Source organism: Lethenteron reissneri, chromosome 66 (genome assembly GCF_015708825.2).
Source record: "Lethenteron reissneri isolate LAM-NWPU_2019-01 chromosome 66, ASM1570882v1, whole genome shotgun sequence".
NCBI classification, from domain to species: Eukaryota; Metazoa; Chordata; class Hyperoartia; order Petromyzontiformes; family Petromyzontidae; genus Lethenteron; species Lethenteron reissneri.
Genome location: NC_083844.1, coordinates 4,190,711 through 4,214,849, shown reverse-complemented (window position 1 = coordinate 4,214,849; position 24,139 = coordinate 4,190,711). Strand labels below are relative to the sequence as shown.

At 51.8% G+C, this 24,139-nt stretch overlaps 1 protein-coding gene across 1 annotated transcript in view; it reads left to right on the top strand.

The window, feature by feature from the left end:
* The window catches only part of LOC133359957 (immunoglobulin superfamily member 22-like), a 33,533-nt gene extending 15,416 nt beyond the window's left edge, over nucleotides 1–18,117 (top strand). The window contains 14 exon segments of the mRNA XM_061578522.1: nucleotides 1,653–1,846; nucleotides 3,844–3,968; nucleotides 4,655–4,796; nucleotides 5,361–5,657; nucleotides 7,326–7,402; nucleotides 7,404–7,629; nucleotides 8,215–8,388; nucleotides 8,959–9,087; nucleotides 9,730–10,050; nucleotides 12,434–12,522; nucleotides 13,660–13,852; nucleotides 15,007–15,306; nucleotides 16,644–16,970; nucleotides 17,981–18,117. Coding sequence (XP_061434506.1) covers nucleotides 1,653–1,846; nucleotides 3,844–3,968; nucleotides 4,655–4,796; nucleotides 5,361–5,657; nucleotides 7,326–7,402; nucleotides 7,404–7,629; nucleotides 8,215–8,388; nucleotides 8,959–9,087; nucleotides 9,730–10,050; nucleotides 12,434–12,522; nucleotides 13,660–13,852; nucleotides 15,007–15,306; nucleotides 16,644–16,970; nucleotides 17,981–17,991 — 2,605 coding nt within the window. The 3' untranslated portion in view covers nucleotides 17,992–18,117.
* The last annotated feature ends 6,022 nt before the right edge of the window (nucleotides 18,118–24,139 follow it).

Sequence of the window (24,139 nt, the reverse complement as noted above, 5' to 3'; positions counted from 1 at the left end):
GTGCCGCCCTTCATAGCTGCATTTACCCCAATAGCCTGTGCAGGGTATATGGAGGATCTTTATCTTTAGTGTTGATGGTGGTGGTTTTGGTGCTGGTAGTGGCGGTGCTGATGGTAAGTGGTGGTTGTGTGGTAGTAGTGTTGGTAGCTGTTGATGGCATCAAAATATGAGGCCACGTTGACCCTCTTAATCTTCTCCCGCGATCACTCACTCCACTCACAAGCCACCCCCTCACCGTCTCCCATCTGCCCTACCACCCACAGCCAAAGAGAAAGGTCACCCGTGTAGGCTTGGACAGACGATTGGGGCAAGTGGTGGTCGTTAGCGAGATTTGAACTCGGGTCACCAGGTTTGTAGCGCAGGGCGCTGACCGCTCACCTCTCAACTAACCACCCCTCCCCTCCTCTTCTTCCTCCCAACCCTCCACCACATCCATCACCACCACCTTTACTACCTCCACCACAATCACCTCCACCACCTCCACCACCACCACCACCACCTCCACCACCTCCACCTCCACCACCTCCACCATCACCACTACCACCACCACTACCTCCACCACAATCACCTCCACCACAATCACCTCCACCACGACCACCTCCACCACCACCACCTCCACCACCTCCACCTCCACCACCTCCACCATCACCACTACCACCACCACTACGTCCACCACAATCACCTCCACCACCACCATCTCCACGACCTCCATCATCACCACTACCACCTCCACCACTACCTCCACCACAATCACCTCCACCACCACCACCTCCACCACCTCCACCATCACCACGACCTCCACCATCACCACTACCTCCACCACAATCACCTCCACCACCACCACCTCCACCACCTCCACCTCCACCACGACCACCTCCACCACCACCTCCACCATCACCACTACCTCCACCACCACCACCTCATTCACCCCCACCTCCACCACCTCCACCATCACCACGACCTCCACCATCACCACTACCTCCACCACCACCACCTCCACCACCTCCATCATCACCATGACCTCCACCATCACCACTACCTCCACTACCTCCACCACCTCCACCACCACCACTACCTCCACCACAATCACCTCCACCACGACCACCTCCACCACCTCCACCATCACCACTACCTCCACCACCTCCACCACCACCACCTCCACCACAATCACCTCCACCACCACCACCTCCACCATCACCACTACCACCACCACCTCCACCACCACTACCTCCACCACAATCACCTCCACCACCACCACCACCACCTCCACCATCACCATGACCTCCACCATCACCACTACCTCCACCACCACCACCACCACTACCTCCACCACAATCACCTCCACCACGACCACCTCCACCACCTCCACCATCACCGCTACCTCCACCACCTCCACCACCACCACCTCCACAACAATCACCTCCACCACCACCTCCACCACCTCCACCATCACCACGACCTCCACCATCACCACTACCTCCACCACCACCTCCACCACCACCACTACCTCCATCACAATCACCTCCACCACCTCCACCATCACCACTACCTCCACCACCACCTCTACCACCACCACCACCACCACCACTACCTCCACCACGACCACCTTCACAACCACCACCACCTTCACAACAACCACCACCACCGGACAGGTGGCTTAAGAACGGGCAGCCCATCCCGCAGCACCTGCTGGACAGCGGCAAGGTCAAGGTGGTGTCGAGCGGCAAGCACCAGGAGCTAGTGATCGAGGACGCCACGTTGGAGGACGCGGGCCAGTACTCCATTGTGGTGGTGCAGGAGGGTGACACCAAGGAGTACGTGTCCGCCGCTGACGTTCACGTCGAAGGTGAGCTGGCACTAGGGTGGGGGGGCTGAGGCATGTGCCCCCCCCCCCTCAACCCTGATACAATGCTTTTTTTAACCAAGTGTAAGGCCCACTAAGAAAAGCCATGCGTGTGTGTGTTGGTGCTCGCTAACAGCACCTGCTCATCCTCCTCCTATTTCCCCTCCCCTCCTCCATCTCCTCCTCCCCCCATTCTCCCCCCCACCTCCTCCGCACCCCCCGCCCTTCCAGCCAACCTCCTCCGCCCCCTACTTCTCTCCCCAAAATCCACTTCCCCCTCCTGCACCCCTCCTCCTCCCCGTCCTCCCCCCTCCCCATCCCCACCTCCCACCCTCCTCCTCTTCCACTCCCTCCTCCTCCACCTCCTCCCGCCCCCCCCTCTTCATCCCCCCTCCTCCTCCCTCCCCCTCCCCCTCCTCTCCTCTTCCTCGTTCTCCCCCTCCTCCTCCCTCTTCCACCTACTCCCCCTCCCCCTATATGGGGGGTCTTTGTCTTTTCTTTTGGAGGGGGGGGTTGTAGTTAGCGCGCCGATCTACGACCCGGTCCTGAGCCTCCCCTAGGTCGACTCAGCCACAGATTAGTACCTGGTGTGGTGTGCGGGGAGACAAAGGCGGTCGGGATTCATTCACCCCCCCCCCCCCACGCGTGCCGTGCCGGCCTTCATAGGTGCTCCTCTTCTAACAGCACTTGCCCCCACCAACAGTCTGCAGGCTATACAGGGAATCTTTCTCTATGGGGGGGTGGGGGGGTAGGTGCTACAGCTGGCCCATCCACCAGTCGTCCCAGTCGGTCAACCCATGGCACCACCTGGGTCTGTCCCGTGACCTCCTGTTGGCTGTGCCTTCGACACTTCACGTGGCCTCAACGTGCACCTGGCCTGGCACAGGCGCCGTGGTGACGTTAACGTCACTTAGCGGCGAATGGCGTGAGTTTTATTCACCGGTTCACTGGCCACGACCAACCCCAGTGACAGATTATTTGAACCGGTCCCTGGGTATCTCCTAGGTCGACTCAGCCGCAAATGAGTACCTGGTGCTGTATGTAGTAAACATCGCCACTCGGGAGACAACGGCGGCCGGGCGTGGAGCTGGCCACCCACCCCCTCGTGTGCCACAGTGCCGGTAGCCTTCATAGGTGCTGCTCACTAAGACTACTTGCCCCAACTGTCTTGTAAGGCTATACGGGGGATCTTTGGTGGGTAAGCGGTGGGTAAATAATTGAGTGAGATGATGAGTGAGTGAGTTAAAGTTTCAAGTGGATATTACACAGCGAGTGGGTCTCTATGTGAGCCTGGACTTTTAACTGAGTCTGTGGATCTCTGTGTGAGTCCCATGAGTCTCTATGTGAGTCTGTAATTCTCTGTGTGAGTCTGTGGGTCTCTGTGTGAGTCTCTGGGTCTCTATGTGAGTATGTGGGTCTCTATTGTGGGTCTGTGGGTCTATGTGTGAGTCTGTGGATCTCTCTGAGTCTCTGGGTCTCTGTGTGTGTATATGTGTCGCTGTGTGAGTCTCTGGGTCTCTGTATGAGTATATAGGTCTCTAGGTGAGTCTGTATGTGACTCTATGGGACTTTGTGTGAGTCGGTACGTCCCTGTGTGAGTCTATATGTCTCTACGTGAGTCTGTGGGTCTCTGTGTGAGTCTCTGGGTCTCTGTGTGAGTCGCTGGGTCTCTGTGTGAGTCTGTGGCTCTCTGCGTGAGTCTGTGGGTCTCTGTGTGAGTCTCTGGGTGTCTATGTGAGTATGTGGGTCACTGTATGAGTTCATGGATCTCTGTGTGAGTCTGTGGGTCTATGTGTAAGTCTGTGGGTCTCCGCGTGAGTCTGTGGATCTGTCTGAGTCTCTGGGTCTCTGTGTGTATATGTGTCTCTGTGTGAGTCCGTGGGTCCCTCCGCGAGTCTGTGGGTCGCCGCGTGAGTCTGAGTGTCTCTACATTGCCCCCGTCGATCTGTCGAACCTACAACGGGGGACTTGTGTCCGTGCCTGCGTGCGCGTGCATGCAGAGCGCATGGCCACGCTGCAGAGTGGCCTGTCCGACCAGGAGGTTCGCACCGGGCAGCCCTCCGAGTTCACCGTCGTGCTGGACGATGAGAAGGTGGAGGGTACCTGGAGGTGCGACGGCAAAGTGGTGAGTGTGGCCACCGGGGAAGGTTGCATTGCCACGGTGACCATTGTTATAATCATCGCCGCGGTCATCGTCATCATCATCACCACGGTTACCGTCATCATCATTGCCATGGACACCGTCATCATCACCATCCCCATCGTCATCACCATCACCATCATTATCACCATCAGCACCATCATCGCCATCATCGCCACCATCACCAACATCGCCATCATCATCACCATCATCATCGTCACCATTATCAGCATCATTGCCACCATCACCACCATCGCCACCATCATCGCCACCATCGTCACCATCATCGCCATCATCATCGCCATCATCATCACCATCAGCACCATCATCGTCATCACCATCGTCATCACCATCGTCATAATCGTCGTCGCCATCATCACCATCATCACCATCAGCACCATCATCGCCATCATCGTCATCACCATCGACATAATCGTCGTCGTCAACAACAACAGTATCACCATCAGCACCATCATGGCCATCATCGTCATAATCGTCGTCGTCAACAACAACAGTATCACCATCAGCACCATCATGGCCATCATCGCCATCACCATTGTCATAATCGTCGTCGTCAACAACAACAGTATCAGCAAGTTGCAGAACTATCCAGAGTATAATCACCACCCTGCTGGACCACCCCACCCTTGCCCCCCCTCTCCCCCCGGTAGATCGAGCAGGATGACAACGTGAAGATCGTGAAGCAGGGAGCGGTGCACAAGATCACCATCAAGAACACGCAGGACAAGAACATGGGCCGCTACACCTTCACTGCCAAGGGGGTCAAGACGGAGGGAAACCTCAACGTGGCCGGTACGGGAGAGGGGCTGGAGGGGGGGGGGGCTATTGCTCGTAAGGGGGCCTATAGCCCGCAGCGTAACGATGAGACAATGCTGCTGCTGAGTTACAATACTCTCTGTGGGTTAACCCGACAACAACGACATGGCAGGAACTCCTCCCTGTTCATATCTCTCTCCATCCTCCAACCTCTTACACCTCCACTCCCTTCCCCTTCTTCCCCTCCACCCTCCTCCACCTCCTCCACCGTCCCCCTCCCCCTTCTCCCCTCCTCGCTCCTCCACCCCCACCCGGCCTCCTCAACCTCCTCCTCACTCATCATCCTTAAACTTTATCTCTCCCCCTTCTTTCCCTCCCCCTCCCACCTCCCCACGCGTTCACCTGCCTTCCCCTCTCCTCCCCACCTCTTCCTCTCCCCCCTACCGTCACCCCTGTTCATATCTCCCTCCTCCCTCCCTCTTCTTCCCCTCCTCCCTACTCCCTCCTTCCTCCTCTTCCTCGCTCCTCCATCTCCTCCCACCTCCCCACGTGCTCTCCCCCCCCCCCCCCACACCGTCCCCCCCCCTCCACCCACCCCAGACCCACCCGAGATTGACGCGGACCTGCTGGAGCGCCTGATGCGCGAGCCCATCACGGTGCGTGCGGGCCAGACGGCGCTCATTGACATCGCGTTCACGGGCAAGCCGGTGCCCAAGATCACGTGGCTCAAGGACGGCCTGGAGGTGGAGGAGGACGCCCGCACCACGCTCCACCGCACCTCCTCGCAGACCTCCTTCTGCCGCGCCAACTGTCAGCGCGAGGACAGCGGCGTGGTGACGCTGCGACTCAAGAGCCCCTGTGGCTCGGTCAGCGTGGACATGCAGCTCAACGTCATCGGTGAGATAATTGTTTTTTTACCTTTCTATTTGGCAACAAAACTGACACTTTTTTTTTTTTACAAGGAGTCATGTTTGCATAGACCACAATACCTGCAGTCATAATGCAAACAAAAAACATAACTCCGATAATGTTCACTGTCCTTGGGGTAGAGGTGGTCGTGGTGGAGGTGGTGGCGTCATCTGGTCCAACCCATGTGAGACTAGGCTCAAGGAAAGCTGTCTCGGGTGTGGACCAATCAACTTCCAGGACAGTGCATACATTATCAGAGTTATGTTTTTTGTTTGCATTATGACTGCAGGTATTGTGGTCTATGCAAACATGACTCCTTGTAAAAAAAAGTGTCAGTTTTGTTGCCAGATAGAAGGATAAAAAAACAATTATCATATTTTTTACTGGCAAATGAGGTTCCAATGGTGTCATCGGTGAGATCGAGGGACGCAGTCGCGACACCCACTGGGGTGGAGGTGGTCGTGGTGGAGGTGGTGGTGGAGGAGTAGGTAATGGTGGTGGAGGTTTTAGGTAATGGTGGTGGTAGTGGTGGAGGTGGTGAAGGTTGTGGTTATATTGCTGCTGGTGCTGGTTATGGTGATGGTGGTAGTGTAGGAGGTGGTGGTCAGTTAGCAAACCCATGGCACCTGCTTAGTCTGGCCATAGACCTCCTGTTAGCGAGCCTTAAACACTCCACGTGGCCTCAAAGTGCACCTGGCCTGGCATAGGCGCCGTGGTGATGTCACCGTCACTTGGTGGCGAATAGCGGGTGTTGGTATTGGTGGTTATGGTGCTGGTGGTGGTTACGGTGGTGGTGCTGGAAGGGGTTGTCAATGAACTGCCATTGCTTAATAAACAACTTAGAGTGGGCGACCACGGAACGGAGCGGGGGCGCTCCTCCACACTTCCTCCGCTCCTTCTCTGTTACTACTCCGCTAATCCTCCACTCCTCCGCATGATAAGCCACTTCGTTGAGCTATTATTTGTGTCAGCTTTTGAAAAAGAGCTACATAGTTTAGAAGTGGGGGCTTAGTAATTTTATAGTTTAACAGTTTTCATAGTTTTATGTTGTTTATAGTTTGTATAGTTCATGGTTTTTTATAGTTAATAGATTTATTGTTTAATATGTTTTATATTTTAATTGTGTTATAGTTTTACTTTATATTTTTTATAGTTTAATAAAAAAAATAGAATTTTATAGCTTTTATCGTTTCATATCTTTAATCAGTTTGATAGTTTTAAATTTTGTTCTATAGTTTATAGTTTTTTTTTATATTTCATCGATTTTAATAGTTTTATGGTTTATATAGTTTTTCTAGTTCGTAGTTTCTTCTAGTTTAATAGTTATAATTTTATAGCTTTTTTCGTTTTATATCTTTATAGTTTTTATAGTTGATAGTTTTTTTATGTTTTATAGTTTTTACAGTTTTTGGTTATAGCTATTATAGTTAATCGTTTTATAGTTTAATAGTTTATTTATTATAGCTTTAATCGTATTATCGTTTTTATAGTTCATAGTTTTTATAGATGATAGTTTGTATAGTTTATCGTTTTGATAAGGTCATGTTTTTTTATAGTTTACAGTTAGTAGTTTTTTTATATTTTCATAGTTTTTACGGCTTCGTTGTTTTTACACTTTAATATTTTATTTTGATCTGTCGGCGGCTGCGGCGACAGACGTGCCCAAGCCTCCGCAGGGCCCCGTGGAGTTCACCGAGCGGACGGGCCAGTGCGTGACCATGAAGTGGAAGGCAGCCCAAGGACAACGGCGGGCGGCCGGTTACCAGCTTCGTGGTGGAGAGGCGCCAGGTCGGTCGTTCCTCCTGGATAAAGGTGGGCGAGGTGGACAGCAGCGAGACCTCCTTCTCCTACGACAAGGTGGAGGAGGGCAAGCAGTACCAGTTCCGCATCCGCGCCGTCAACACGGAGGGGGTGAGCGAGGCGCTGGAGTCTGCCGAAGTCTACGCCGGGGAGCCCTACGGTGAGAGGGGGTGGGGGGGCTACGGAGGCCTGGCATACATCGTCGGAAATGTCAGCGGTGCGCCAAGAATGATCGTCGCCACCAACAATGCTTTCATCAGTGGCACCACCACCGCCTTCATCAATATCAGCAGCACCACGAAAGACTGTAACCATCACCACCACTATCAAAGCCTTCATCAGCACCACCATCACCACCTACATAAATATCAACGGCACCACAACATCATCAACAACAACAACAACCGCCATTCACCACTAAGTGGTGGTGACGTCACCATGGCGCTTGTGCCACGCTATGTGAAGTGTTGAACGCCCGCTGGCAGGAGGTCGTGGGACAGACCCAGGTGCCACAGGTCGACTGAGATAACTGGTTGATGCACCACCTGTGCCCACTACTGTGTCAACCACAATCATCACCACCATCACCACCTTCATCAAAAACACCACCACCATCATAATCATCACCACCATCACCACCACTGCCACCACCTTCACCACATTCACTATCACCACGAAGCTGTTGTCCCACACCTTTGGGTCTTCACTGCTGTGCGTTGAAACCTCCCCCCACCCCCTTCCTCAGTACCCCCGGGGTCCCCCTCTGCCCCCGTCGTGAGCAACGTCACCAAGAGCTCGGTGACGCTCAGCTGGCAGCCTCCGCAGAGCGACGGCGGGTCGGCCATCTTGGGATACATGGTGGAGCGCAGGAAGAAGGGCAGCTCCCTTTGGGTGCCCGTCAACACGCAGCTCGTGCAGGGTACACGGAGTGGCGAGGGGGACACGCGGGGAGACACACGGGGACACACACGAAGACACCGGGAACAAGGAGAGACACACGGGGACATGCGGGGTGACACGTGGGGAGACGCGGGGACACGCGGAGGGACACGCGGGAGGGGATGTGGAGACACGTGGGAACACGCAGGGAGATGCACGGGGATACGTGGGGACACGCGGAGACACACAAAGACACACGGGTGACACGCGGGGAGACACACGGAGACATGGGGACAAGGGGAGACAGACCGGGACACGCGGGGGGACATGCGGGGAGACACACGGGGACACGGGAGGACATTCGGGGAGACAGAATACGTGGAGACACAGGGTGACAGAAACACAGACACAGGGTTACAGAGACATGGAGACGCGGTCCGGCTGTTTGTGCCTGTCTGTGTGTAACACAGAGTGGGGAGCGGTGGTGCAGAGGTTAGAACGCCGTGCGACTAACCAGGCATAGACCCGCTTTAAGGAGGTGCTCGCGAACAGGGCTTGCCTCGACGGTAGTGTTGAGGCTACATGGGGACCTTTGTGTGTTGTTGTGCAGGGACGGAGGTGGAGGCCGGGAAGCTGGCGGAGGATGTGGAATACGAGTTCCAGGTGACGGCCGTCAACGCGGCCGGGCCAGGGACGCCCAGCAGCACCTCGATACCTGTGCTGGCACGCGACCCCATCTGTGAGCACATGCCCACCCACCTGCTCGGTCACCCACCAAACGACCCATTGACTCACTCACTCACCTATTCACCTACTCACCGACCCATCCACCCACTCAACCACCCTCTCACCCACTCATCCATCCACTCACGCACCCACTCACTCTAGATTTGAAGCTTTCGTGACTGCAAGGATTCATACTTTATGTTTTTTTCGGTAAAGTCACGTCGGTAAAAAATAAAATAAATGATAACTAAATTAAATCACGCCCGAAACGTGACCCACTTACCGATACATCCACCCACTCACCCACCCGCTCACCTACCTGCTCACACACCCACTCACCCACCCACTCACTCACCCACCTACACACCGACTCACTCACCCATTCACACACTCACCAACCCATCCCCTCTTTCACCTACCCACTCACCCAATCACCCACTCACCGACCCATTCATCCACTCATCAACTTGCTCACCCACCTGCTCACCCACCCATCCATTCACCCACTCACCGACCCATCCACTCAATGACTTGAATATTCACCCACTCACTCCACCACCGACCCATCCACCCACCCACTCACTCGCCCACCCCACTCAGTCAGCCCATCCACTCACTCAACCCCCTCCAACTGTCACCCCTCCGTCCCCGGCAGACCCTCCGGGCAAGCTGGAGGACCTGTGGGTGACCGAGACGACCTACTCCAGCGTCTCGCTCGCGTGGAAGCCCCCGCTGGCCGACAGCAACAGTGGCAGTGGCGGCAACAGCGAGGCACAGGGCTACGTGGTGGAGATGCGCTCCGAGGATAGCGGGGAGTGGGTGCGCTGCAGCAAGGAGCTGGTGACTGGCACGCGTTTCACGGCCACGGGTCTGCGCGAGAAGGGCCGCTACTTCTTCCGTGTCAGGGCCGTGAACGAAGCCGGCGTCGGTGAGGCGAGGGAGCTGGACAAGTACGTGGTGGCCATGCCACCACCTGGTGAGACAACGACACATTTAAGGGCGTTTTTATCGGCAAACAAAAAACATACTATATTATACGCTTTGGTTTTTTCGGTAAAGTCACGTACTGTATCAAGTAATTTTGCTGTGACGGTGCCACCTGAAGACGGAAGCTTGTGTTGCCTCCGAAACGTCGTGATTTAATTTATTTTTATTTTATTTTTCACCTACGTGACTTTACCGAAAAAAACAAAGAGTATGGACCCTTGCAGTCACGAAAACTTCTAATCTAGAAATACTATATTATACTAATATATTATAATAATATTATAATTATCTTACCTATAAAAGATATTTTTGACTGTGTGTGTGGATGCCTATCCTTGTAACGCTTTTAACTGATAAACCGTTGGGTTTACATATCAACAAAGTACACAGATACAAACTTTACACGCTTTCCTCTCACAGCGCAGTGGCTCTGACTTTGACATTTAGTTTGTCGGAGCGATCCTCCGCCAGCTGTAATGAGGCATCACGTCAACGCTGGGAGTGTGTGTGTTGAGTGTGTGTACGCACGTGTGTGTGTGTGTGTATTAGTGTGTGTGTGTCTGTCAGGAGCGGAACTGTAGCGGTTAGCGCTTCGCTACGAACCCGGCGACCCGAGTTCGATTCCCCCTCAAGCCGAACCCCAGTGACGATTGGCTAATCCGCTCCTGGGCCTCCCCGAAGTCGACTCAGCCTAAAATGAGTACCTAGTGCGGTGCGTAAACATCGCCACTGGGGAGACAAAGGCGGTCGGCCATGGTGTTAGCCACCCACCCCCTCGTGTGCCGTTCGGGCCTTCAGATGTGCTGCTCGCGAACAGAACTTGCCCCGACAGTCTGTTAAAGGCTATACGGGGGATTTTGTCTTTGTGTACGCGTGTGCGTGCTCGCAATGCCGCCTCCCCTCCCCCGGGAGACACCAATATCAACAATTACTTTTATTTGTATTTGTATATTTCATTATACTTGCAAATTTGCCACGCTAACATATTCTTATTTTCCTATATTTTAACAAAAAGAATTTTAACCTTAAAACAAACTATATCTTTTTATCTATTTATTCATTTCAATACTTTTCACCCATTGAGACTACTTTTATTAACATCTAAATATACATTTTATAAGCTTCTGTTCTATATATATGAAGAACGTTTAAATGTTTTGACATGGGAGTAAAGCGGGAGCTGAGCTCTTGAACACAGCTCTGGGTTTACAGGTCGATCTACGTTCCCACCCTCACCTATGATGGCCATGAGCTTTGCGTAACGACCGAAATGATGAAATCACGGGTACAAGGGGCCAAAATTAGGTTTCATCTTCTTGGTTCTTTCGGTAAAGTCACGTAGAATGGAAATAATAAAATAATAATAAAAACCAAAAAAACCGTAATATTATTTCCATTCTACGTGACTTTACCGAAAGAACCAAGAAGATGAATCCCTGCAGTCACGAAAGCTTTAAATTAAAAATTAGGTTTCTCCGCAGAATTGCCGGGCTCACTCTCCGTGATCGGGTGAGGAGCTCGGTAATCCGGGAGAGCCTCAGAGTCGAGTCACTGCTTTGCCTCCGGATCGAGAGGAGCCAGTTGAGGTGGATCAGGCACCTGGTCAGGATGCTCCCAGTAGATTTCCCCTGGAATCTACCGGGCACTTCCCACTAGGCAAAGACCCCAGGATATGCTGGCAGGATTACGTCCCTCGACTCACCTGGGAACGCCTGGGAATTTCCCAGGAAGAGCTAGAGTCTGTGTATAGTAGTGTATAGTAGTGTATAGTGTAGTAGTATATAGTAGTGTATAGTGTAGTAGTATATAGAGTAGTAGTGTATAGTAATGTATAGTAGTGTATAGTGTAATAGTGTATAGAGTAGTAGTGTATAGTAATGTATAGTAGTGTATAGTAGTGTAGTGTATAGTAGTGTATAGCATAGTAATGTCTAGTGTAGTAGTGTATAGTAATGTATAGAAGTGTACAGTGTAGTAATGTATAGATTAGTAGTGTATAGTAATGTATAGTGTCGAGTAATATATAGTGTAGTAGTGTATAATGTATAATAGTGTAGTAGTGTATAGTTATGTATAGTAGTGTACAGTAGTGCATATTGTAGCAGTGTATACTAATGTATAGTAGAGTAGTGTATAGTGTATAGTAATGTACTGCTGGAGTCTGTCGCCAGGGAAAGGGAGGTCTGGACCGCCCTACTCAAAACGTTGCCACCGCGATCCTCAATAGGACAAGCGGACTGAGAAACGAAACGAAACGGAAATGAAAGACATGTCAAATTGTGAGAGAGGTGACTGGTGATTACCCGTGGTGCTTTGCCTCGGTGCTGATAACTCTGCACCACCCACCCGCCTTCCGCTACCCTCCCTCCCAGCCGCTCCCAGGTTCCACCTGACCTCGCGCCACCAGAGCTACGTCTTCCTCAAGGCCGGCGAGACCCTGCGGCTGGCAGTCCGCTTCTCGGTACGCACCACCGCTCCCTTCAATCGATCGACCGATCGATCGCTCGCCCGTTGGTTGCAGCGACAGGGCACTCAGCTCCGGGACTTCTTTCTCCAGTACCAAGATGTTGAATGATAATACGATGGGGTCCATCTTCTTGGTTCTTTCGGTAAAGTCACGTAGAAGGGAAATAATAAAATAATACAAATAAAACATAATAAAATAAGATAATATTTTATTTTATTATTATATTACATTATTATATTATTTTATTGTTTTATTATATTCCTTTATTTTATTATGTTTAATTTGTATTATTTTATTATTTCCCTTCTACGTGACTTTACCGAAAGATGCCAAGAAGATGAATCCCTGCAGTCACGAAAGCTTTAAATCGAAATACGATGGGGCTTTCATGCTTTCTTGCGTCAATACCGCGGGTGTCAAGGTGTTCATACGTGTGGTAAAAAAAAACGCCAATGAATGTGCTTTCTGAGTGTACGCACTCTCCTTGAAAGTGATTGGCCTGCACCAGAGACAGCCTCCTCCATGGCATTATTGTCCCAAGACTGCTAGACTAGAGGCCGCCACGAAAAGGCAAGCAGTACAAGGGCAATGCGCACACCCATGCATTAGTAAGCTGGAGTTAAGCAGCTGCAGCGAGTTGAAGCCTTTCGCCTGCAGCAAGATGTTGAATGAAAAAGCAACAACGGGATTCTCGCCTTTCTGGCAGAAATACAGGGGGGCGTAGCGATGTTCAAACACCAAACAGACGCCAATCACAGGGGCATCAAACTGACCACGTGGCCGTTTTTGAACACCTTATTGTGCTGCTTCTGCGGCTGTCTGGAACGTTCTTTTCTTCTAATATGAGGAAGCCACTGGGAGGTACGATGCACTTCTACATCATCTAGATTGACGAGCTCATTTGTTTAGAACTGCTTGTGGTTCTTGTTGTGTTTAGTTTGTTGTCCTTCCCCCACCCCCACACCTCCAATTAATGCGGTTGGCTATGTACGGGGGGGAAAGAGGTTCAACATTACACACACTACACCGTACACTACACTATACATTACACTAAGATCAACACACACACACACAGTTGAGAACTGCCCCTTGACCCTGATGCTACCCTCCACCCTCCCTTCCCACCTGCAGGGCATCCCCACGCCCACGGTAACCTGGCACAAGAACACGCTGGCGCTGCCTGACCGTGCCAACGTGTCGACGGAGGGTGGCAGCACCCACATGGTGATCTCCAGCGCGGACCGCTCCGACTCGGGCATCTACAGCGTGAATCTGGCCAACGAGGCCGGCTCCGAGACCATGAAGATCCGCGTCACGGTCGCGGGTGAGCATCATCGCGCCGACGAGCATCGCACCGAGCACTCACACACTCACTCACTCGCTCACTTGCTCACTCACTCACTCACACATGCACCCACTCACTCACACACTCACTGGCACACTCACTGACACACTCACTCACTCAGTCACTCACTCGTTTGAACATTCACTCACTCACTCGCTATTTCACTCACTTACTCAAGCACTCACTCACTCTCTCACTTGCTCACTCACTCACACATGCACCCACTCACTCACACACTCATTAACCCACTCACTGACACACTCACTCACTCATTCACTCACTCATTTGCACATTAACTCACTCACTCACTCGCTATTTCACTCACTTACTCAAGCACTCACTCACTCGCTCACTTGCTCACTCACTCACACACGCACCCACTCACTCACACACTCACTGGCCCACTCACTGACACACTCACTCACTCAGTCACTCACTCGCTTGCATATTCACTCACGCACTCGCTATTTCACTCACTCAAGCACTCACTTATTCTCTCACTTGCTCACTACAACCACTCGAACCGAGCCATTGATGCTTTGATATTTGCATTGCCCTCGTGTTGTTCGCCTCATGGCATCGTTCACTGGTCTAACACCGGTGAGACACGGCTTGCGTAGCTCTGGTGTAGGCCAATCAGTCCCAAGGACGATGCGTGCGTCATTACAATCACAGAATGTTGGTTTTCATGCACCAAAAGCACGATTTGTGGATCATGCAGACTTGATGACGATGCCTTGTAGTGACGATAGGTGGATCTGTTTGGTGTTCGAACATCTTAACACCTCCTGCATTCATGCCAGAAAGACTGAACCGTGATGTTGTATCACTCAACATCTTGATACTTGAAAATAATTTCTTTAGAACCACTTGTTGTTGTTTATGTGTCGTTGCCCTTCCCCCGCACCACCAATTGACGCGGTTGGCCACGTACGGTGCGAACGAAGTTCCACGTACGTACACGGACAAAATAATCCCATGGCTACAACTGGCTCAAGCCGAGCTATGAATGCTTTGGTGTGTGCATTTTCCTTGTACCTGCCGCATGCCTCATCTCTGTCTCACTCACCGTCCCCGTATGTCCCCGTGTGTCCAACATCTCTTCATCTTCCCCCCCACAACCAAATTGCCAGACGTTCCTCGTCCTCCGGGCGAGATCACCCTGGCGGAGGAGATCAGCCAGACGGTGACGCTCACGTGGGAGCCGTCGCCGGACGACCTCCCAGAGGAGCGTGTCTACTACGTGGTGATGAAGCGCGACTCGAGCACCATGAGCTGGTTCATCCTGTCGGACCGCGTGGCTCACACGCGCTACACCGTCACCAACCTCGTGCCGGGCCGCAAGTATTTCTTCCGCGTGATGGCGCGCAACGACCTCGGCGTGAGCCAGCCCACCGACTGCAAGGACGCGTGGCAGGTGCCGAAGCAGAAAAGTGAGTCCTGCGTCACCGTGCGCGTGCGTCGATGTGTCTGTGTGTGTGGTGGGTACGTAGGTGTGTGTCACTGTGTGTGTGTGTGAATGTGTGTGTGCGCATGTGGGGAGCGGTAGTGTAGCGGTTAGCGCGCTGCGCTATGAACCTGGCGACCCGGGTTCGATTCCCGCTCACGGCTAACACCAGTGACGATTATCTGAACCGGTCCTGGACCTCCCCTAGGCCGACTCAGCCTTAAATGAGTACCTTGTGCTGTGTGCAAACATTGCCACTGGCGGCCTTAGCGTGGTGCTGGCCACCCACCCCCTCGTGTGCCACAGTGCCGGCCTTCATAGGTGCTCGCTTACAGAACTTGCCCCTACAGTCTGTTAAGGCTATACAGGAAACTTTGGTGGATAATCGGCGGGTAAATAATTGAGTGAGATGATGAGTGAGTTAGCTGAAGTTTCAAGCGGATATCAAACAGCAAGTGCGTCCTTGTGTGAGTCTGTGGGTCTCTGTGTGAGTCTGTGGGTCTCTGTGTGAGTGTGCAGGTGCTTGCTAACAGTACTTGCCCCAACAGTCTGTTAAGGCTATACGGGGGATCTTTGTATTTTTCTTTGTGTGCGTGCGTAGTTGTGACACTGTGTGTGCCAGAAAGGGGGGGGGGGCACAGCACAGGTGGTGCATCTGCAGGTCATCTCGGTCATCGTGGAACAAGAGTCAATCATTGCCCTCTATCCTAATTGGCCTATACCACCTTAACATGTAGAGGACTGCAGATCTTGGTGCAAAGGTTTATGATTGCTGGCTCTCTCCATATATAATACCTTTAATAACGTATTCTCGCCCCCCCCCCCCCCGTTGCTATCATCACCGCCATGATCTTTTCCATGATCTTTTCCATCATCGTCGCCATCATCGCCGCCATCATCGCCGCCATCATTTTCGCCATCATCACCGCCATCATCTTCACCATCATCGCCACCATCATCTTCGCCATCATCACCGCCATGATCTTCGCCATCATCTTCGCCATCATCGCCGCCATCATCTTCGCCATCATCACCGCCATCATCTTCACCATCATCGCCACCATCATCTTCACCATCATCGCCGCCATCATCTTCGCCATCATCGCCACCATCATCTTCGCCATCATCGCCGCCATCATCTTCGCCATCATCACCGCCATCATCTTCACCATCATCGCCGCCATCATCTTCGCCATCATCACCGCCATCATCTTCACCGTCATCGCCACCATCATCTTCGCCATCATCATCGCCATCATCACCACCATCATCTTCGCCATCATCACCGCACCCATCATCATCATCATCCACCGCGGCGGCCAGACCTCTTCGAGGTCAAACTCAACCAGTACCAGGACAAGGAGCGTGAATTCGCGCCCGAGTTCGTGCTGCCCCTCAAGGACCACGTGGCGCCGCCGGGCAACGACGTCAAGATGAGCTGCGCAGTCAGCGGCAACCCGCGGCCGCGCGTCGCGTGGCTGTGCGACGGCGAGCCGGTGAGCGAAACGTCCAATGTCTGGTGCAGCGACACGTACGGCGTGTGCTCGCTGCACGTGGCGCTCGCCACCGCCAAGGACAGCGGCGTCTACTCGGCGGTCGCCTCCAACCACCTCGGGGAGGCGTCGTGCTCGGGCAAGCTCGCCGTGACTGGTGAGTGGCGGTGGCTGGTGAGTGAGTGGTGAGTGAGTGGTGAGTGACTGGTGAGTGACCGGTGTGTTTAGTTTGTTGTCCTTCCTTCCCCCGCACCTCCGATTAGCGCACGGTTGCCTCCATACAGTGCCAATCACGTTTACCACACACACAGACACAGACACTCACACACAGACACACACAGACACAGACACACTCACAGACACACTCACTCACAGACACACACGCTCACAGACACACACTCACAGACACACACACACAGACACACACACTCACAGACACGCACACACACAGACACACAACAACAACCGCCATTCGCCACTAAGTGGCAGTGACGTCACCACGACGCTTGTGCCAGGCTATGTGCACCTTGAGGCCACGTGAAGTGTCGAACGCCCGCTGGCAGGAGGTCACGGGGCAGACCCAGCAGGTGCCACGGGTCGACTGACTGAGATGACCGAAATGACTGGCTGATGCACCACCTGTGCCCCCTACTGTGCCAACTTGCTGTGCTTTAGCCACCCAGCGCTCCGCTCGTTGTTGTGAGCGTCGCTCCTCCGCCCTCCGTTGTTGTTGGAGGGCGACAGACACACACACAGACACACACAAACAGACAGCAACAACCGCCATTCGCCACTAAGTGGCGGTGACGTCACCACGGCGCTTGTGCCAGGCCACGTGCACTTTGAGGCTGCCACGTGAAGTGTCGAAGGCTCTCGCTGCTGACAGGAGGAAGTCACGGGACAGACCCAGCATGTGCCATGGCTTGGCCGACTGAGATGACCGATAGATGCACCACCAGCTGTACCCCCCCCCCCTCCCCACCGACTCTGCCAACTCTCACCCTCACTCACTCACACACAAAGACAAAGATCCCCCGTATAGCCTCAACACACGTGTACACACACGTGTACATACGCACGCGCGCACGCATCGTTCGTTCGTACCAACGGATCTCTAACCCCCAGCACCCCCCCCCCATCCGTTGCCCCCCCCCCCCTCTCTTGCAGGAGAAAACTAACGGCGAGAAGGGATTGGTGCGACGGCCCTTCTCCGATCGTCGACCGCCCAATCGTCGCAGCCCAAAAGCCGTCTTCTTCCCCTTGTCCCCCATCTCTTTAGAACGTCCGGTCGATGGGTTGGGTGGGTGGGGGGGTGGTCGCTCGATCGTGTCGCAGCCTTCGTTCGGGTCCGACGGTTCGCACCCCCCACCCCCCCCACCGCGCTCCCCCCCCCCCCCCCCCGCGTGTGCCCACCGGGATAACGTCACGCCGCCTGGTACGAAGGAGGTCGTCACGGGGTCGGCTGCTTCTAGCTACGACTTATTTTCGTTTGGGCCGGGTGTGGATGCCCCCCGCCACTGATCCTGCCCCGTAGCTGTTTTGACTTTTTGAGGGGGCCGTCCATAAATGACGTCACGCACCTAGAGGGGGGTGCGGGGGGGGTCAGACATTTGTGACAATGTGTGACGAGGAGCGGGGCGTGTTTGGGAAATGTGACGTCGCATCAAAATGCGCAACTTTAAATAAATATAGACAACACGTTCTACTTAATTAAATCGACTTTTAAATAAATGTTTTCTCCTACAACATCAGAGTGCAGCGCCACATTAAATACGCACTACAATGAGAATAGTTTAAAGCGATTTGAAGCATGTTTTACTTTTTTGTTGGTGGGGGGGGGGGGCAGAGCTTTGTGACGTCATATTTGAGGGGGGGGGGGTGTGACTTTTTGTGACGCCGTGTGAGGAGGGGAGGGTCAAAAATCTCACAAAATCGCGTGACGTCATTTATGGACGGCTGATATCATCGTCGTCATCACGTTGACATTAATTGCAGCAGACAAATAACTCTTAAATGCGCGGCGACGTCGCTTCTAAACGTGGAGTGGAAATAACTGAAGGACCCAGAGAAATATCCACGCGAACCACGGGGAGAGAGTGATAGAAATATACAGCAGGCGTCAGGGTCGGGATCGAGCCCACAGCCTCCGGCATACAAGGGGAGGTAGTCAACGTCTCCTAGCCATGGTGATGATGATGATGAGAGAGAGAGAAATTTAGAGCAAGTGTCAGGGTCGGGATCGAACCCACAGCCTCCTGTATACAAGGGGAGGTAGTCAACATCTCCTAGCCATGGTGATGATGATGAGAGAGAGAAAGAGAAATGCAGCAGCAGGCGTCAGGGTCGGGATCGAACCCACAACCTCCTGTATACCTGGCGAGGTAGTCAACATCTCCTAGCCATGGTAATGATGATGAGAGAGAGAGAGAGAAAATTAGAGCAAGTGTCAGGATCGGGATCGAACCCACAACCTCCTGTATACCAGGCGAGGTAGTCAACATCTCCTAGCCACCGTGATGATGATGAGAGAGAGAAGGAGAAATACAGCAACAGGCGTCAGAGTCGGGATCGAACCCACAACCTCATGTATACCAGACGAGGTAGTCAACATCACCAACCCCACCAACACCCGAATCCTTATGACCCCTATCACTTCCCCTATCACGACCCCAACCCTGTGGTCGAGTGGATTTATTTTCTGGGTCCTCCGGTTTACCCCTCCACATTCAGAACCAACGTCACCACGCGTCTGTAGTATTCGGCTGCTGCTTGACATATCCACGTGATGACGATGATGATATCGGCTAAATCGTTAAGCTATCATTTGTGAAAGTCAGGCCCTTTTTGAAAAGCAGCTACACAGCTTAGTAGTGGGCCTTACCTGGTCAAATCAAAATAGTTCATTTAGTTATTACCTTGGGCCGGTGCTGCAAAGGGTTAGAGGGTTAAGGTTAGAGCCTGGTCAAGGTTAGAGTCTAGCACCCATGTGCATGTGGGAGTTTGCATATCACATGGGGAGTTGTGGTGCAGTGGTTAACACGCTGCGCTACGAACCAGGCCTGCTGAGTTCAATTCCCTTCCACGGCCGCCACCAACCACGGTTGTGATTATCTGTACCGGGTCCTGGCCCTCCCTTAGGTCGTCTCAGCCTCAAATGAGTGCCTGGTGCGTAGTAAACATCGTCATCACTGGGGGAGACAAAGGCGGCAGGGCGTAGTGCTGGCCACCCACCACCACCTTGTGTGCCACAGTGCCGGTCGCCTTCACAGGTGCTGCTGCTCGCTCATAACAACACTTGCCCCGACATTCTGTTAAGAAGCTATACGGGGTGGGCGGCGGAGTGGATCTTTCCTTTTATGTGCATCACTTTGGGAGCGGTTGTGCAATATGGAGCATAATCTTAGGTTTTTTCGGTAAAGTCACGTAGGTAAAAAATTTAAATTAATAAAAGTAAAATAAAAATCAAATGAAAATCACGACGTTTCGGAGGCAACACAAGCTTCCGTCTTCAGGTGGAACCGTCACAGCACGATAGCACTTGATACAGCGAGCGTGCTGTGATGGTTCCACCTGAAGACGGAAGCTTGTGTTGCCGCCGAAACATCGTGATTTTTATTTTATTTTTATTTTACTTTTATTAATTTTAAATTTTTTACCGACGTGACTTTACCGAAAAAACCTAAGAATATGAATCCGTGCAGTCACGAAAGCTTCAAATCTAGAATCAATATGGAGCAAGTCCACTGGAGCCCCGAGTTTGCATCCCGGCTCGATTCCCGAACGACAACGAGGGCAGTGGAGAGCAGCGAACATCTGAACCGGCCCGGAGGCTTTCCCCCCCGAGATCGGCGTCAGGGTCGGGATCGAACCCACGATCTCCTGCGTACCAGGCGAGGTAGTCAACATCACCTAGCCGCACACAAATCTACAGCAGCAGGCATCGTCAGGGTTGGGATCGAAACCACGACCTCCTGCGTACCAGGCGAGGTGGTCAACATCTCCCAGCTACACACAAATATACAGCAGCAGGCATCGTCAGGGTCGGGATCGAACGCACGAATTTCTGCGTCCCAGGCGAGGTAGTTCACATCTCCTCGCCACCGTGGCGAGATGTTAACTAGCGACCGCTGGGAATCGAACTGCGATGCCTCTGTGTGTGTGTGCGGTGGGGGGAGTGGTGGCGCACTGATTAGCACGCCGCGCTATCGAACCCGCTCGCTCAAGTTCGATCCCCGCTCACGGCCACCACCGACATCAGTGATAGCGCTTATCTGAACCGCTCCTTGGGATTCCCCTAGATCGACTCGGCCTCAAACGAGCACCTGGTGCGTTCGGCGGCGGTGGTGGTGTTTAGTAAACATCGTCATCACTGGGGAGAGACAAAGGCGGCCGGGCGTGGTTGTTCATCACTTCCCGCACGCCGATCCACCGCGCGTGCCACCGTGCCGTTCTGCGTCGGGTTGTGCTCGCTCGCGGCACTTGCCCCACAGGAATGTTGAGGCTATACCGATGGGGGGGGGAGCTTTGCCTTTGTTATGCAGCATTAAAATTGAACGTGAAAATGTAAGCGCGTGTCGGTGCGTTTGTTGTTTCCAGGACGCCATTCACCCGGCAATGATTGATTGTTGACGATGATGATGGTGATGACACCCAATGCGACGATTGCATAGCTGTCAACCCACGTGGTTTACCCCGTATTCTTGTACATTGAGGTCCATGCGGCGTACAGCCGTTTGTGATGGGACTTTGTAGGATGAACGCTGAGGTTTGTAAGGGGCACTAGGTGACCATTAATGTCTGAATTGGTCTCTGATAAGGGAGGGCACTGATAAGGGGTTGACAGGTATGCACTACACTATACACTACACTACTATACACTACACTATACACTACTATACACTACACTATACACGACACTATACACTGCACTACTATACACTACACTATACACTACACTATACACTACACTACTATACATTACACTGTACACTACACTATACACTACACTATACACTACTATACACGACACTATACACTACACTATACACTATACACCAGAGGTGGGACAAAGTCATTGTTATGCAAGTCCAAGTCGAGTCTGAAGTAATCAAATTCATGACTCGAGTCTGACTCGAGTCCAAGTCACATGACTCGAGTCCACACCTCTGCTATACACTACTATACACTGCACTATACACGACACTATACACTGCACTACTATACACTACACTATACACTACACTATACACTACACTACTATACATTACACTATACACTACACTATACACTACACTACTATACATTACACTGTACACTACACTATACACTACTATACACGACACTATACACTACACTACTATACACTACACTACTATACACTACACTATACACTACACTACTATACACTACACTATACACTACACTATACACTACACCATACCATACCTCTAAACCCATATGGCTTACCCCGTGATCTTATACAGGGAATTGAGTTTTCAGGTCCATACGGTGTACAGCCGTTTATGATCGGACTTTGTAGGGTGAACGTTGAGATTTATAAGGGAAACTGGGTGACCATTAAGGTCTGAATTGGTCTGCAATAGGTTAGGGCGCTGATACGTGGTTGACAGGTTTGCTATACACTATACATTGCACTATACACTACACTATACACTACACTACTATACACTACAGTCTAATCCTAATGTTAATTTAAGCTGAGATATTCCTCAAAGTATGGCTTCTCATGTGTATGTCAGATAATACAATCAAGCAGTGAGAGTGAGTTTGAGACAATGACAGAGAGAGAGAGAGCAGACAGACAAGCAAACAAAAAGGTGCAGTAGAGGGAGGGGATGAGCTTGGACCTCGCCCAAATCAGCCAAATGTTAATGTCATACCTAGTCAAACCCTACCAAATAGGGTGCAAGCCATTTTAAGGAAAGAACAACCGCTGGCTATGTGTTGTCAATGGTCCACACTGCGTGAACTTAGTTACTCAGGCTGCCTGTGTAGCCTCTCCACTAGTAAGAGGATGAATGGGTCTGATGCATGAATTGGGGGGGGCTTCTTTAATCAATCTGGCAAGTTCAAGGTGATTTTCCAGGAAATCGCAAAATCAGAGCATGGTTTCAACTCGTTGAAACCTATCTGCGTCCCTGCCATCCGCTCAGTTCTCAGCCAGTATGAGTCAGTGCTGACATCCCTTGAAGAAATGACATCGTGCAGCTCATCTGACACTTCAACTAAGGACAATGGTCTTCATGGAACATTTCTAAAAAGGAACACTGTGCTCGGCCTTGCAATGGCTGAAGACCTGATGGCGGATTTGGAGTGCCTGAACACCTCCCTGCAGTTTCGATTTAAAGCTTTCGTGACTGCAGGGATTCATCTTCTTGGTTCTTTCGGTAAAGTCACGTAGAAGGGAAGTATTAAAATAATAAAAAATAATAAAAATAAAACATAATAAAATCATTCTCACGACGTTTCCCTTCTACGTGACTTTACCGAAAGAACCAAGAAGATGACCTCTCTGCAGCTTAGGAAACAGACTGTTTGAGGCATGTTGGAGGCTGTGGACCATGTCAAAACAAGCATGCAGGGTAAGCGAACGGAGGATCACTTTGATGTTTTGTTCGCAAAAGCAACTGCTATGGCAACAAAGTTGGACCTACAACCTATTCAGATGCCTCATATCAGCAAACCAACAGAGCGTTACACCATTCAGGCTATGGCCCATATCCAGCCGGAGGCCCAGTCTTTGTACAGAGCCCAATTCTACAACGCCTTGGACACAGTGCATACTCAATTCATAGAGAGTGTTTGATCAAGCTGGATTCCACAAGCAGCAGCAGCAGCTTGAGAATGTGCTGCTACGCGGAGATGTGGACAAGGTGATAGACGAGTCTCCTGAATTAAATTCAAAACTACTGCAGGTGCAACACCATGTGAGACTAGGCTCTAAGAAAAGCTGTCTCGGGTATGGACCAATCAATTTCAAGGACAGTGCATACATTACACTGGTCAACAAAAAAAACATTTTTTTTCTGGCCTGGACTTTTGCAGCTGTTTTAGACTAATTTCAGGGTGCTGATTCCAAATCTGATCTCAGATTTGCTCTATCACATCTCATTTTATGCTATCGGCATACCCCATTTTCATTGATTTTACCCGAAATTATCTCTGTCACTTATGATTGCAAGTTGTTGCGAGTCAGTGACTGCTTTAGTGTTAAAATATGGTGCTGTATTTTTAGGATAGTGTGTTTATAATATCATTTTATGTAGATATCCACATTTATTTAATATTTTTCTCCTGCAGTTTTGA